The sequence below is a fragment of the Eretmochelys imbricata genome, chromosome 3, assembly GCF_965152235.1.
Source record: "Eretmochelys imbricata isolate rEreImb1 chromosome 3, rEreImb1.hap1, whole genome shotgun sequence".
NCBI lineage: Eukaryota > Metazoa > Chordata > Testudines > Cheloniidae > Eretmochelys > Eretmochelys imbricata.
Genome location: NC_135574.1, coordinates 55,083,348 through 55,100,696, shown reverse-complemented (window position 1 = coordinate 55,100,696; position 17,349 = coordinate 55,083,348). Strand labels below are relative to the sequence as shown.

General features: G+C 39.1%; 1 protein-coding gene across 1 annotated transcript in view; it reads right to left on the bottom strand.

Annotated features, from left to right (window-relative positions):
• The window catches only part of ADGRB3 (adhesion G protein-coupled receptor B3), a 616,281-nt gene that overhangs the window by 47,157 nt on the left and 551,775 nt on the right, over positions 1-17,349 (bottom strand). The window contains exons 19-21 of the mRNA XM_077811605.1: positions 6,596-6,746; positions 5,930-5,999; positions 1,605-1,671 (exon numbers count right to left, since the gene is read on the bottom strand). Of these exons, the coding sequence (XP_077667731.1) occupies positions 1,605-1,671; positions 5,930-5,999; positions 6,596-6,746 (288 nt within the window). The remainder of the gene's footprint in view (positions 1-1,604; positions 1,672-5,929; positions 6,000-6,595; positions 6,747-17,349) is intronic.

The window sequence follows — 17,349 nt, the reverse complement described above, 5'->3', positions numbered from 1 at the left end:
ATACAGAGCCTGAAGAAGGACTTTCTGGATCAAATTTTCAAAGAGTATATGCGTGCGTGCACAGGTATGTTTATATGCAAATCCCCAATGTGCCTGCATGATTCAGGATTTTCATAAATCCAGCTCTTTCCAAAATGCATAACAAAACCTTACACCAAACCCATTCTGATCTAAGGGCTAGTCTACGCTACCATGCTACTTCAGAACAGCTGCACAGCGTGTCTGGTGAAGATGTGCTATGGCCAAGGGAGAGCGCTGTCCCATTAGCATAATCACTCCACCCCAACGAGAGGCAGAAGACACCGCTTTAAGTAGATGCAACTTACATCTGTCCGGGGGTGGCTTTTTCACACTCCTGAGCGACGTAACTTACATCGATTTAAGCGGCAGTGTAGACAAGACCTAAGACTTTGTAATAATCTGGAACTGACCAATATAGAACCTCCTGTCAACAGTCCAGGATCAATAAACGCTGATCATGGAAAATTTAAACTAAAGTTGACAGATGTTGTATTACCAGTGTATCTATGAAGAACTTTGGATTATTCGATCCAAATATAGGATTTCTCAGACACCTAGATACATTTCCAGGGCTGTGGAAGTTTGATACATAATAAGTTACATTTTCCAGCCATCGTGATTTTTTTTTTCTTCCAAGACGATAGCCACAGAAGATCTGGCCTCTGATTCCATCTTTCCTGCCTGCCATCCAACAACAGTGGCACAGTACTTTGCACCAGGCCACCAAAGCTGCCACTGAACTTCTCCCTAAGAGAGCAACCATTACATGGATACAACTGATAAGAATCAGCGATGCTTGTAACAAAATTCTTGTGTTAGCAATCAGCATATCATGCTTTCCCAGCTTTATTTTGTGTGGCTCAGGAGTAAAATGAACAAGGCATCTTTTGCAAAACAATAATTTTTCAGTTGTATCACAACCCTTTTCCAGAAGACCGTTTTACATCCTACTTCGCATATAATGAAATTATAGATAATTCCTAAATAATTAGAAATTATAACCTATTTTTATAATTATTTAAGCCTTAAATATATTTCCCCTGCCTTTTAACCGGCTCCTCAAGAAAAGAGTAACAGTTAGATATTTTCATGGATAATAGCATTGAGTGAATCCTGGCCTCATTGAAGTGAACAGGAGTTTTGCCAGTGGGACCAGGATTTCACCCATTGACCTCATCCTGGTAATAAACTCTTGCCAAATTCTGTTGTTGCTCCTAAAGAATTTTTTCTGAAGGTGTATAGAGTATACACATATAATATAAAAACCTGTATAAAAATATATGCACTAATAACAATATATATATGATGAGATATTTGTGCAGTACATACAGAAGTGTCCTTGGTTATGCTTGATGTTCATGTGGCTTTGTGTAAACGATGACATATATAGTGTTGATGTAAAATACATAATAAAATAAACTGAATCAGAAAAACAGCATATTGAAAACATTGAGGAAATCTTAGACCATTGTTCTCAGGATGTCTGCAGTAAAATTAATACCAGTGCATAACTAACCACTCTGTAATTCAGACAGTATTCCACCATTTCTAATGAAAATACTAAAAATAATTTAAGTGTTTACCAAGACAACAGCAGCCGCAGGTCCAACAAACGCATAGAGTAGTCCTCCTTCGAGAGACAGCCAGCAGCTGGAAAGAACATTAGAGGAAAAGAACTAACACACATTAATAATATCTTTTACACCATGGAGGTGTGATGTGAATAAAACATATATAGTATATCTATTCATTTGACATAGTGTTCAATCCTACATGGAAAGTTCTATAAGCATAGAAAAAGAAGTGAAGTTACTCTCTTAATGTAATGGTGCTATACGCAGTTGATAATGAGTTTCATTATTAGGCCCCATTTTCATGCGTCTGCAACTTTTCAGACAAGTTACACTTACACTGAAATTCCTTATGCTTATTCTGAGTCCACAGTTAAATATTTCTGTAAAGTTTTGTAAAATTTCATTTAGCCATTTTTGAGTTAACTGTGAATGACAAAAAAGATAATTTCTACCTATTAAGAAATTCTTCAGAAATTTATTTTGTCTCAGGGAACTCAAAACCTCTTTATTTTAAAAATGTTAGACTTATCTTATACTTAAATGCTCATTAAGGTCAAGTGCATATGACATGGTCAAATAAACTCGATTAAAAACTGTAGTTCTCTATAAATCTTCACTGGTGTAATTTGGTATTTAATACTAGGATAAGGTCTTATGGATTATATGCACTTTAAAAATGATATTATACATCATGTAAGGACTAAGGACCAATTGGTGTCTCTGAAATATTAAAAATATTAAAAAACTAATACTATATGTATGAAAATTGTACATCTCTTGTGTGTTATGCCCTACTAGAGGTCCAATACCACAAGGCCTTTCTGTATGGTGCTTCCATGCAGGTTTCCAGATTCAGAGGGCTTGCAGAAGTGAGTCCTAAACATTTAACACACTACAGTGCTAAGCTTAGATATATAAACACTATCAGGAGCTTCACTTACTGAAGTAAATGCAGCTGTGCTTTTTTCCTCAGTGATTACACATTCACAGAAATGCATGTTTGTTGGAGTGTGTGATCGCACATACATATAAGGAGATGCAAGGAACTGCATTTATTTGAATCTCACATGCAAATTAACTTACATAAAGATGTCCTTATCCTCTACCCCTATGTTTTTTCCTTTCTTTGAAAACCAAATAAACACAAACACAACTTAATGTTACGGTTCTGTTATGGCTGAAATTTTAAAGGCCAAAAAAAAAAAAAATTAAATGTAATTGTTTCCCACAGTAACCAAAAACAGAGCTGAACTTTGCCACATGGACCCAACTCTATTAGTGTGTTGGATGCTAATATGATACACTGATCTAAAATGTCAATATTTGCCAGCAGTTACCCTCTACCAAAAAAGCAATGACAAAATATCTCAGATACCTTTGTATGGTAACTTTTTAATGGACCTGGGTCTATTTTTTAATTTCATTGAAAACAGGTTTGTATATTTTTTTTGCTGGTTTTCTACTGGTTTATAGAATAATTGAAAGTTGGATACAAAGTTTTCATTAAAAGTTTTGAATTTTCCCCCTGGATTTTCTGACCAGCGTACACATGAATTTCAATAGAACTCCCTAGTGTCAACCTCCTGCAGGGCCCCTCTCCCCCATTTACTTTGATTTTGTGCAAGGAATCACAATTTTACCTGTAACGTGGCCACTGTAAGGGTGTGATCCAAAAGCGGACTTTTCTGGGAATGTTTCCATTGACTTCAGTGGGCTTTGGATAAGACCCTAAGCCTTAGGGTAAAATTTTCAAAATCTCTTAACTGACTGAAGAGTCTAAGTCCTAGTTTTAAGAGCGACTATGGCACTTAGGACCTCTTAAGTTTCATTGATTTTATTTTCCTCCCTCTTTCAGACTGACTACCAGGGCTAGATCGACAAGAGGATTTAAGTGTCTAACTGCCACTTTAGCAGCCTAAGTCCAACATTTAAGTGCCCTGTAGCTGCTTAACCTGTAGGCACCAAAATTTCCACTGTTAAAGTCCTGATGGCACCTACATTTCTGGCAGTGAGCATGTGTGCAGCCACTTTGGTCTATGCTCCTAAATCACAAATCCTCAAACTAGTTGTTCCCCTATCTGTCTCGCTTGTGGGGCCCAGTCTGGGAAGCATGCTCTCTGCCCACATAAAGCCATATAAAACAGCTGAAGGAGAACGTGGTAGTACCCCCCACCCCAACTTTTAGCCCAGTGGTTAGAGCACTCACATGGGATATGGAAGACCAAAGTTCAATTCCCCATGCTGCCTGATGGGGAGAGGGATTTAACTTGGGTTTCCCCCCCTCCTAGGAGAGGACCCTAACTGCTGGGTGATGGATATTCTGGGGCAGGTCTCCCCCAATGTGTCCTGTTAACACTGTTACACTGTGTATGAATAATTAAATACCACAATTTTTTCTGGCATAATTTATTATTATTATTTTTACAAGAAATTGGTTAAGTACCTTACTCCAGGAGAGAGTTCATAGCTGAGAATCCCAGTGGAGATAGGTGCCTTTGAGAGGGGGAGCTTAGGACCCACTCCTCTCCTCACCATTTCCTATTAGAAAATGTAGGTGGCTCCCTGCTCTATATGCTGGCTTTTGTGGATCCCAGTCTTAGGTGCCTATCTCTCCCTCTGCATTGTAGAAGGAGCCTATGCATCTAACTTGGGGCTGTGGATTCCACTGGCTGGCAAGGTTCCTAAAAATTAAGTGCTCCATTGCTCACTGTTCCTCTGTCCCAGGAACCTCTCAGCTAATCTGGCACACCTTCCAAGCAGGGCCTGCTCCCTGTGCTGAACAACTCTTCCATAATGGAAACCCCTTTACAATCTTAACTGTGGCTGTTTAAGGGTTAAAATTAATGCATAAAGTTATGTGAACTGCACATTAATTCAACATGCTGTACATATGCAAGTGGATCAAGATGCTAGGCTAACCATAATTTGGAAACACCTTGCTTTTGAAATATCAACAATAACATCATTGGAATAATGGAGTTTTGCATTAAATATTTTTCATATGTGCAGTAGAAATAACACAAGTTGCTGATAACTAGGGCTGTGTGAAAAATTCAGGAAGAAATCTAAGTTCACCTGAAATCAAGGTGAATTCAAGTTCTAACCACGCCACTCCCATCAGCCCAGGTACACAATTGTTCCATGGATCTGGTCTGATGCTATTTCCTCAGCTCCCCTCTCAGAGGTGTTTCTTAATCCCCCCTCCAAATCAGTTTTCCCCTTGACTGGTTCTAGGACCTCCCTCTTACCAGTAGATATCTTCATGTGGGGACCAGGACCAATGTCCCTGTTTCCATTCACTGCTCTTTCAGTTTGGAAAAGGTCTTCTGGAAATGGCACCATACAATCTAGGAGTAGCTGGCAACAAGTCTTGTTCCTGCTGCCAGCACCTTTGTAACTGTGGAGTGGCAAACAGTGCTACTAGATTCCTTAACACAGGGTAGCTAAAGAACCCACAAGGTTATTTTAGCAACCATAATCTAGGAGGGATAGGACAGAATTCCTACTGGATTGCTTTAGCTACACAGGGCTAAAGCTGAGGAGGCACTACCTATCATTGTTGAGTTCTAGAGTGGGACAGCTCCTCAGCTCCTGATGCCCTGTGTTGAGTGGAAATCACCTCCCTCCCTTGTCTGCAGACAAGGCCAATTGTGGCAGCTTCCAAAGACCTGAAGAGTGGAGGACTGTACCCCACATCAGATCTGATGCCAGATTGGTCAAACAACAGGAACATGCTTTTGTAAACATGTTTTGAAATCCAGGTCCTGATTCCCTTGGTCCATATGCATGTCCTTTCGTGTTTTTTAGTTCCACAAGTATTTGGAAAGCTGGTTTTGTTCATGTGGTTGTTTGGAGAGGAGCTGTCAGGCATACAAGCACCTATATATCATTGCATTTAAGGTTACTCCTTATTAGCGATCGGTTATTTCCATCAATATTTAAGTAATCTCCCATTTAAAAAGTACCAAGCATCTAAGCAGGAAGCAGGAAACAAATATGCAGCTGAAGTAACCAGTCCCATGTGAATAATCTCAGCAGGACAAGTACAGTGCTACTAACAATGGCCTTGATCCTGCAAAGGACTGAGCGCCTCCTGAGATATGCTGGTGTCCTCAGCGCTCACTCGGAGTTGAGTGTACTCAGCGTTTCACAGGACTGAGTTTAACACTGGACTCTGATTTTCTTTTCACTCTTTGTGTGGGGCATTTGGCTTCCAGCAGTGTCCTGCACATGAAGGGACACACAATAGGCCCTTATACTGTGTTGTATAATCTCTAATGGGCATGGCAGCCTTGTTAATCAAAAACATGATTTATCACTGCAGACTGACTTACTAGTGAGATGTTCCATATCCTTTCGTCTTGGTAAAGCCTATTGATATTGCCACTACTAATGCTGGTAAACCTGGAAAAAAACAGCAATTGTCATTAAGGCTCAGCTAAATACCACTGTTCTATTGGGCATGAAATGATGAGAGAGAAGTACTTTCATCTAAAATGATCAATTTGATATGGAATGAATCATTTAACAAAGCACAGCTCTGTTGCAGCGTTTGTTTCTTCCCCAAGCACAAGGGAAGAACTAGATTTTTAGCCCAGTATGCATCACTTTCGTGTTGCTAAGTTACCAGTCTATTTGAAATAGCTTAAAGTGAACAAATAACACAGAGATTCAGTGGATTTTCAGTGAGAGGCTTTTGTCTGTCTTACACTATTTTGCAGAAAAGCTACTAAAATGACACTAAAGCATATATGTTACAGCATCATAAATTACCATAACATTGGAATATTCATCAACTGTATCTTGAGCCAAATCAAGAGCATGAAATTATATTGGTGCTTCCAATAAAAAGGGAAATCTCCTTGTACTGGTTTTCTGTTTAGTAACTATGCTATTGACCACCTGTCAGGATTATTGAAACAAATACCAACACCCCCAATTGTGTAAATGCATAACATTCAATTCTAATGATTCTGGCTATATGATTTTTATGGGCTTACCCCATCCAAGGCACAAAAAGCGTTTCCTTATGAGTCGTGTCCTAATTTTTCCAGTAACAGCCATGTACGACTGCCACGCTTCTGTCAAAACCCAACAGAACGAAGCTAAGAAGAAGAAGTGTAAAAATGCGGTGGTCGTGGTGCAGATGCCCTGCAGGGAGCAAAGAAAAGCTCATGCTGAATACTTAGGGACAATCATTTCTCCTTCAGAGGGTTGTCATATTCTATCAACTTGACCTTTACCCCGAACATCACACCTCCATCTTTATAGCACATTTGACACAGAGACTTGGATTATGCAGAACAGGTTGAACCCTGTTCTGAAATACACTAACACAGACAGTTTTGATGACAAATATTTAAATATAGAATGGAGCAAGTTTTCTTACATCTTTACTTTGGCCACAGAACATTGCAAAGCCACTCCAGTGAATAGGTTACATGGTTACTGAACATTGCAATTTCACTACACTGAACAGAGTGAATGTGCAAATACAAACAAACAAACCTAATTGCCATTTTTATGTTCTTTCCCCTCATGCAGACAAATCTTGACTATAAATCTGAACTCCAGGGGGTAGATTAAAGCTTCTTGCTTTATTTGATTTTTCATTTAAATCTTACAGAATGTAATATCATGGGAATCTTTTGGCATATATGGCCTGACATTTTTTAGTCAGGTTTAAGCAATGTAACCTTAGCAGTTATTTTGGTTATTGTTTTTATGCATGTCAGTCATTTGTTATCTGAAAAGTACTCTGAACTCATCCAGCACATGCTCTGCTCTGTCATTGTAGCCTTTAATTAAATTTGACATTTTGGCTCATATAAGTAAATTTGATTCTCCCTTGGAAGTAAATTATAATCCTTCATTTCACTGCTTTATTTCAGTATGGAATTCTAGAGACAGTGGAATTCAGACTACTAAATGCAGTATGTATAATGCCCCTGCACCAAAACCACACCAATACTGTAGAATATAAACCGTATAGATCTTTATTACTTTTTAAAATATGGTTTAATCAGATTGAAATCAAAACACCCTGCCAAAACAACAGATGTCAGCAACACAAGAACTTAGCTTGAGATGGATTTAGAATTTTGTAATATTAGTGTTATTATTAATCTATCTAGCATACTTCTAATAATAAGACAAGTGCCTCTCCCAGAGTTTCTAGCTAAGGCACCAGTTCAACAATACTTAAGCATGAAGGCTCTGCAAGAATTAATATTATGCAGGTACTCAAGTACTTTGTTGTATCAACTCAGCAATACAGCCTATTTTATGTTTTAGAAAATGTTTATATAATTATCCATTACTTTTTAAAAATCGAGTTATGCAAAGCAATGAAAAACCAAAGGATTATCAAAATATACTAACCACCGAGAAGTTTTAAAAAAATACCTGCAAATATCTGTGAGATTTAAGAGACCTTAGAGGAATTACTTTAATATTAATAAGTCCAGTCTTGCAGCTTTACTTTTTCTGAATATTCCCTAGGACCAATTCTGATCTCACACTGGTTTTCCGTGAGTGTAACTCTACTGACTTCAGTGGAGATATTCTTGTTTTACAGGTAGGTAAATGAGATAAGAATCAAGCTTTAAAATTATGCATGCAAGGATATACTTTCTTTTAAAATAAGTTTGCCATGCTGCATTGAGAAAATTTCTTTTGAGAAACATGGAAGCCTTCAGCTGTCATAGTGATGTGTGTGGACCGAAAAACCTAGACAGTGAAAGAGAGGTTGGCTTTTGAGGTTACATTGTAGGACTGCCTCTGACCTAAAATCAAACTGAATCACATTGCTGAATTGGTACACAATCGCTCTCAGTGCTTGTTTAAAACAATTAGCATTGAAGTTACTTCCATAGAGCCAATGGCAAAATTCCCACTGACTTCAGTGAGTGCAGAATTAGGCCCACGATATACACCTGAAAATATAATCAGGCAATAAAAAGATACTGTAAATCTGGTCCATATAAAATTACTGCATGCTGCAAAAGCACTCTATTTTATTCTGCTACTTCAAAATAAATGACAGGATAAAGGCATATCATGAAAGCCATGTGACCATTCCATATCTCTTGAGAAACAATTAAAAGCAAATGTGCTGGAACAACTTGTACAGTGGGGGGGCTGAGAGCCATCGAACCAAACTGTAAACCCTGTGTGATGGAAACCACTTCAAGACAGGGGGTGCAGCAGCACTCCCAACACTCCTAGTTCCAGCACCTATGATTACAAGGGGTAGCCAGTGATCAGAATATTAATTTATTACCATTAATTCTTAAATTTAGCTGCTCCAAAACTATGTGAGCTCATAAAATCCCATCCCAGTAAAGCCACAATGACAGTATTATTACACTGGGTGGTAATATTATAGTAAAAAGCTTGGCCAGATAAACAGATGGATTTGCAGGCAGACCAAGTATTACATCATGCCCATATAAGCATACTTGAGGTGTTAAAATTATGATGAACTAAAGTAATATGCATGTTAAATCCTGGATGTCTGTGCTTTAGACTGTTTATGTGTTAAAGCACATAGGATGTTTTCAAAAATCCTGACATTCTAATTCTAATTTCTATAAAATATACTCCTGTATTTTGTCCACTAAGTGAACTGGAGACAGTATTGCAAAAGAAAAGTCTTAAACTGTCCTGAATATGTATTCATCTGATAACATTACTATACAACATGACTGCAAGCTCCAGAGTTCGATATCATTAAACTAAAACCCTGATGTCACTCGTTTAGCAAGGGCCTCAATTTTTTTTTTCAGGTCGCTTACATCCAAACTCTCTTATTCCATAGTTACAAGCCAACAACTACAGTATCTGGGTTATGACTATCCTTCCAGCAGCTATTGTTAATGGTACATCATCTGCAATGTCATTTGTTCTGAGATGCCAAATTAGCCTTTCCTCTTTCTCTTAGATAAAAAATCTTAGCCAAAGCATTTAATTTCAGTGTTCCTTTAAAAAATACCAATTGAAGGGCATCAGACCTTTTAGAAAGTGTTGTGTAGGATTTCTTCCCCCTGACAGTGGTAAACTGCCTGGAAGGAAGTATTACCATAATATAAAATCTTATTTAAAATAAAGAATATATAGAGAAATGCACCGTAAACAAAATGACAGAAAATATATAAATGATTGTGTTCCCGTAGCAGCTGGCTCACATATTATAAATTCATACCATAAAACTTTAATTTGCCTTCCTGTCAGTCTTTTTGTAAAAACTGAGACATGTTCTATGGAGTACAGATTTGCTCCCCAAAGCTATTTTTTGTCAAAGTTGGAAGCTTTCAGAGAAAAACTCCACAGGTAACACAGAGTATTACCTACCCCCCAAAAAACCAAAACAAAAACAACCACAAAAATCAAAGCTTATTACTCTTCATGTAACAAATTATATGGCACATACATAATGCATATGGGGACAAAGCCTATTCTTTATATTTAGTCAAAGTAACTAATAATCGCTATGGAAGTTTTGACTGAGTATGAACTGCAGGATTTGGCCCAAATTTGTATCTGTATTGAAAGAAAGATAGATGCTAATAATTTCCTGACAAACATGAACGTGGCTCTTTTTGAGCAAGAACTCATGATTAAAATGTTAACTATCATGTTGGCCCCAAAACCTGAAAACAGATGAAAAAAGTTTTGCTACAAACTCTAGAAATTACACACACTGGAGTTTGAGCAGAACATAGGGGTTAATATCTCTAACTCTTTTGAGTAGTACATGGGATCTCTAAAGAACCCCAGAGGTAAAAACCTTGGTGTCACATATCATCCAAGAGACATTATCTCCATCTGCATAATATCCCCTAACAGCTACTGGAGAATCCTGATTATAAAATCTATTATATTCCCCCTCAAAAAGCAATGTTGGGATATATCCTAGAAACGTAAGTTCAGTAGGACTCTACTAAACAGTGGCAAATTTTCATTCCCACCAGTGGCTGTCATCAATGGAACACCAAGCAGCGATACCCAGAAACGTATGCCTGGAATCCTTAGAACAAAAAGTGAACCAGCAGACCTAAACACAAAAAGGAACAATCCCACTTCCCACCAGCATAACTACATAACATTCTTTTTTTAAGAGATGGCAACATGGGCCAATAATGTCTTAGAAGCACTTTGAACAAACGATGGCTGCTCCAGCATAGGTTGGTTGGGAGATGGAGATGAGTGAATGCAAAGTCCCTTCTCCAACCCCAATGCCCATGTGCAGGAAGCAGCCATAATGCTGCCTCCAGCACTTCTTGAGTGCAAGAGTCTGGGGCAGTATCATTACCAGTCACTCTGAAATCTCAAAGGCTGTTTCTGGGTGTACTCAGGGTCTTGAAAATGGGCCTAAGCACCTGCATATCAGCAAGCACCAGGGAACTGTCCCCTAAAGACAGTGTATGCTACCCCTTTACTGAAGGTGTGTAGCAAGGATTCCCAGTGAAACTTTTTCCTGTGGATCCTGGTAATATTGCCCAGACAATATCGGAAGACAGACAAGGCACCAGGAATGTAGTTTAAGTAGGTTGCAACTTTAAGTAACACATCTGGAAATAATTCATCCAGTGCAGGTCATCCTTGCTTTGTAATCTGTTCCACCTGCTGGAGGGCTGACATTCTCCTCACCCCCAACTCTGTGAACTTGGTCCCTGCATTGTTGCTGGGATCCCATTGCCTTTCCCTCATCTAGGGGTTAAGGGGTTTGGGAAAAGAAGTTGTCTCTTCACTGTACTAGAAATTAAGAGCCACAACCTCATTCTCTACCTTCTTTGATCCATTTAATCTCTAATCCATTTTCAGTTCTGGTCTATCAGGGAACCAGAAACCCTGCTGAATGAGTCCCTCTACCAGGCACATGCCAATGATTACCTCTACCGGGCACATGCCAAGTTGCAACAAAATGAATTTAAAATATAAATCTACCCACGAGGTTCCTGAGCTGCTGAGAAGGTCAATCTGGCAGTGAGGGAAAAATTCATTTCCAGCCCCGAAAAGGCAAATAGTATGATACCCGCATCAAGACCTCCAAAGGTGGTCCTACTCTAATCCCAAAGGAATGGAGCAGGACGTTTTCCTTCCCAAGGAAGAATCTATGACTCTAGTAGCCTTAATTGATCTTTCAGTGTTTAGCTAGCTTGAATATCTGAGTAACCAGCATCTTCTCTTTTTAATGAACAATTTATCTTTGAATGCAGGAGCCTGTATTAAGTATCAAATTATTCTGCTCTTTTTTGCTTGTGGGAGACACAACCATATTTAGAGCACTGCAGCACAGCTTGGATATATAAAGGACAAATGGTGGAAATCCAAATCAATCGATTCAAGGGCTTTTATTTTAGTATGTAATGATTTTGAAAGCTATCTGGGAGAGTTATCCATTTTTATGAGCATGCCAAAAAGATTAGACCCAACCAGGCAGTAATTTCACAATCCCCCTCATTTCACTCAGGGGTTGAGGCATCTTAAATTTTTAATTCAACAGTGGTTTTTGAATAGTAATGTGAACAGAACTCCCATACAACTATAAAGAGGAAGAACCAAAGGTTCTTGATTCTTCTTCTTCCAGTCAACCTGTTTCTTTCATCTACAACAAACAAGAAAGGTGCCTGGATGCTGAGAAGTGGTCTAAGAGCCAAAGCTATTGGAGAGTAAAAAAAAGAATAGAATTTATAGTATTAATAACAAAAAGGATGGTCCTAAAATCCACTTAATTGTCTTCAAAGGCAAGAAGCACTGAAAAATGTATGGAAGTAGAAATGACACCTGTATCCAAAGAAACTCACATAAGAGATAGCAACTCCTTTATGATTACAAAATTAACTCAGTCCTCATTTAGATCGGCCCCACAGGATAAGGTCTCAGGAGATAAATGAAATGAGTAGGACTTGTACTCCTAAGAAGCCTTGACTTTTGTACAGCAAACTACAAAGAGAGGAAATATTGCCTTGTGTTTGACATTGGAGTGGGACTCAGGAGATATATGTTCAATTCCAGGTGTCCTGAGTGACCTTGGAAAGTCTCACAGTTCCTCATCTCTAAAATGGGAATAACAACACTATCTTTTCCTTTCCTGTTTAAACTATACATTCATCAGGGCAAATATCATCTCTTACTATATGTGCACAATGCAGCTCCAATCGCAGTTAGGATCTCTAGACACTACTGTAAAAAAAACCTACTAAAACATGGCCAGGCATCACTAAAACTCTGGAGTAACATGCCCTGGTGTTTTTTGACAATCTTTCAGAGACTGAGTGTCAGTCATGTAAGGTTTTCCTCCCAGGAAATGCTTTTTTTTTTAAATGCAAAAATGACTTTATAAGATTTCAAAGGAAGAAAAATGTATTGGAAATGTAAGGGAGGCTGTATTTAAAAAACCGAGACGATTATATCTCAAGGTTCTGAGAACAATAAGCTGCAGAGAACTATAAGCTGCAGACTTTTTGGATTCTTTTCTAGGATGAAGACCAATAATGGCGCCATAAAGAAGTTTGAAAGAACCATTGCATTTTAAACCTTATTTTCTTTCCATTTGTTGGTTTACAGTACTTTTGATATGACTCAAGCAAGGAAATCAGCTCATATTTCTAAAGACGTTGGGGGGGGAGCGGGTGGAAGTAGTGATGGTGTGAAAATTCTGCTAAAGTACAATGCTAATTAAGTTTTAAAACAACAGCTATAAAATTGTTCTTTCTGGGTATTTTACAGATCAACTTAGATTTTAGCAAAATTCAAGCAGTTCACTTTTCAGGGTGAAGTGTAAAAAGGCTTAATTTTAGTGAAGTATATAACAATATTCATGTAGACCACTGCATCTCATTTGACAGCATTGGTGTTGATGTTGTAGAGACATGCATACTAGGAAGTTCAGGGAAAGATCCTGCATTTCCTCACACAGGTCCATATTTAATGAGCAGGAAGGACATTTCATTAGGTAAGAAGGATGCAAAGGCAAGGCCGTTGTTACTGTGGCCCAATGCTCTCGGAAACAGCCCGCAAGCAGAGGGAATGTAATGGCTGATTCCAGCAGCCTACAGAGCTGAAAAGACGTAGCATGTATGTTCAATTGCAGGCATACCTTTAACACCTTCTGCTTCCTTGTCTAGCAAATGGCAGTTTTGAATGGATGCTCAGAGCCCCAAACCAACCCCAATTTCTGTTTTGGGGATCTAATTTTTCCTCAAGTGGTTCATTACCATAGACTGCTGGGCCCTAGGGATAGCAGGGAACAGCTACTCCATCCAGTACATGCTTCGGCCCCATATATTCCCCATGCTAGCCTGGGTCATTAGTACTGAGACAGGGAGGTGCCTTCCTAATGGAAATGGGAGTAGGAGAACCTGTTCCTTTCCTTCAGAGGGATAAGGGGCTTTACTTTGAATATTTTCTTACTCCAAACAACTTGGTAGGTCTCTGCTTCATACTCTCTTACAGAAGGATCAAATTTCTCACCGTGACTTTGAATGCCCTAATTCTTTCTTTGCTTCCTTTAGGCTGGTTTGGTGCTGTCAGCCTTCAGGTTGCCTACTTCCACTTTTCACAAAGGGCATCTCACAGAGAGTATCACAATTCCAGCTGGGAGACAAACATTTTCAGTGTCATCTATTGATTCTGGTACGGAGGTATTACCAACAGGTAATTACCATAGGAGTAGTCAATTTTTTGGGTTACTAGGATGATATCAGCACAGTTGCAGAATTCAGTGTGGTCTGCTAAATTATTCTGGTTTTCTAATTTCCGGGCTCTTGCTTTGCTTATTTTATCTATCACTCCTGATCTTCTGTCCCAGATTTGTTCATTCCTTTCATCTGGCAGTTTGAATTCAGAAAACCTCGCTGCAAAATCCTTGCAGTCCCATACATTTTTACAGGAAGAAAGTTTATGCTTTAAAGTGGAAGCTTTTTTTGTCCATTTGAACTTCCAATCAAGCTCTAAACCCTAATCTTATAGCATACATCTTGGAGCACTTATAATACTTTCACTGATGAGATTCAACTAGTGCTCATAATCCTGCAAATTTCACTTTGAAGCTATTTATGCATATCACTTCCCTGTGAATGAACCATGCATGACCATTACTCACATCCACGGAGAAAGGAATTCAGTAAGACCTTCTTGCACTTCCCCCCCTGCAGAGCCCAGCAACTTAATGCTATTTGCATCCAAGCCAGTACCAGCAACATGAAGCAAGGCAGTTACCAGAATGTTGTCTGCACAGGACTCTGGAATACCACCCCTGGAATGGTAGTGATAATGTCGCATACTAAAAAAGGGTAGTGTGGATGTGGGTACATGCTCTGCAGTACACAGGCAAGTAACTGCGTCCACTCGCAAGTGTAGATTAACCCTAAAAGTACTCTTTGGATTACAGTTGCCCCTGTTACCCACATGAATGATGAAGCTACGATTTGGTAGTGCATGGTGGTACTTTGGCCTTGCTGATATCTCTTAAAAGCCACTGCTGGTATTAATCCAGATTAATCCCTCTCTCTGCCCGTTTTCTTCTCCAGACCCTTATAAAACATAATGGACATCTTTTCTCCACAAATTGAATGCAAGATGGTTGCTTGGTTATTACTTGGATAGGACCAGGTCTTTCCAGAAGTCAGACAGGTTTTTTATTGCATTTGGAAAGCATTTCTGCTTTGGTCCTATCTCATCACAGAGCATCCAACTAGATTATTCATCATATTCAGAGCCACTATTTGCAGGCAGGGATTCAGGTCAGGGTGTACTTTAAATCCCATTCCCCTTGGTCGATGACAGCCTCCCTAGCATGGCAGCATCATATTCCATCTCATCATTCCATCTGTAGTGCATTACCCAGTACTGATCTCTTGATGCCAAGTCCACAGTAAATTAGAAGCCAGGCTAAGAAAAGTTGTCTTACAGACCCCCTTTGTTTATACACTCTTCAGCTCTTCTCCTGGTATGGATTGCTACTGCTGGCTTATATCCAATTATGGAGGATTTATGCAAGTGATATAATGGAAGAGAAAGGTGAAGAAAGGTATAGACTAGTAACTGTAATTCTCCACAGTAACCCTCCTCCCTTCCTACTTTTTTGAACCTATGTATTTCCTGGACAGTCAGACAGGAAGTGAGGGAGGAGAATCCTGCACCTGTTTGTGGGCCTGACCCATAACCCACTAAAATCAATAGTGGCAAAGTGTCCTGTGGCACCTTATAGACTAACAGATGTATTTCGTGGGTGAATATCCACTTTGTCGGATGCATGTAGTGGAAATTTCCAGAGGCAGGTATACTACATGCATTTTCACTACATGCATCCGACGAAGTGGGTATTCACCCACAAAAGCTTATGCTCCAATACGTCTGTTGGTCTATAAGGTGCCACAGGACTCTTCGCTGCTTTCACAGATCCAGACTAACACGGCTACTCCTCTGATGCTTAAAGTCAATAGGAAGACTCCCGTTGGCTTCAATGGGCTTGGAATCAGGACCTATAGCCATAGAATAGATGCTGGGAGGTGCATGAATGATGGCACGTGGCCTCTCCTTGGCCCAACTGCTTCCAAGATTTCTGAAGTATGCATGGCAAGGCCACTCAGGTTACATAAACAATTTCTGCCTATTATATGAATAACGTGACTGTTAAACAAATATGGCCTCAGTAGGACACATAGTGAACTTTGTTCTGTTGCTTCTGATATTATTTTTTTACGCTAATCTTTAAGCATGGGAAATGTCAACCCTGTCAGGACAAACCAATGTACACAGGATTTTAACTCTGCCCTTACATGAGTGTGGTACGTTTCAAAATGTATGCAGCACAGAGGAGCATGCCTTTAGGGAGAACTGAGAAAAACAACAACCTCCACAGCTTGAAAGTGTAAACATGAATGTGAATGCTAGTTTTTAAATATCTTTCTGCCTATGTACACACCCAAAGATGTATGTTGCGTTGTGATAGTGACTCCATCACTAACCCACAGATGATGCTTATTATTAACACCTTTATTTTTAGTTTCTTGCTAACTTTGTTCAGAAAAAAATTACCTTTTAGGGATCAAATGACTCATGCTTGATCTGAGTACAAAGGTGAACACTGCAGGGAGGTTTCATAAAAATCAGATCACCATGTGTGAATTATCCAAGCATGAGAAGTCATTTTAAATTTTTTACTCTGTGTGGCTCCAAACCAGAAAGTGACTCTGCAAAAAGGGCTTTGTGGGTTTCTATGTTTATCGGGTCTGAAAGATTTCCAGCTCATTTTTGACGTCAAAAAAGATTAGTTTTTGAACTGCCAGCCATGCAAAATCAATCCGGGCTCTGCAAGTCAAGCAGAATTCTTACCTTCTTCCACATGACTGAAGGCCGATGTTATTGCACAGGTGTAACTGACTGAAGGCATAATCTGAAGACACTGGGGCTGCACAGGCTTAATTTGAAAGCATAATTTGGCCTGCAGAATCTTTGTTCCTGGTTATGACTCATGAGAAAGAAAAGAATTTAGACTGACTGTCAGGGTGAGTTTACTAGGGCCTGGCAGTTAGAAACAATTATTTTCACTTGTCATCTGAGCAAATTAAGCAGGAAATCTGTGATGCATGAAACATGGAATTCCACAATGCCATTTACACAGTTGCTTTGCAAGGCAGGTTTGCACTTAAAGGACTTTTTCCAATGCTTTTGTTAGGCTTAGAAAATTCCAGATTAGTTTTGTTTTAGAAATGTTGAGCATGGACTGTGCAGGATGCAGGCATGA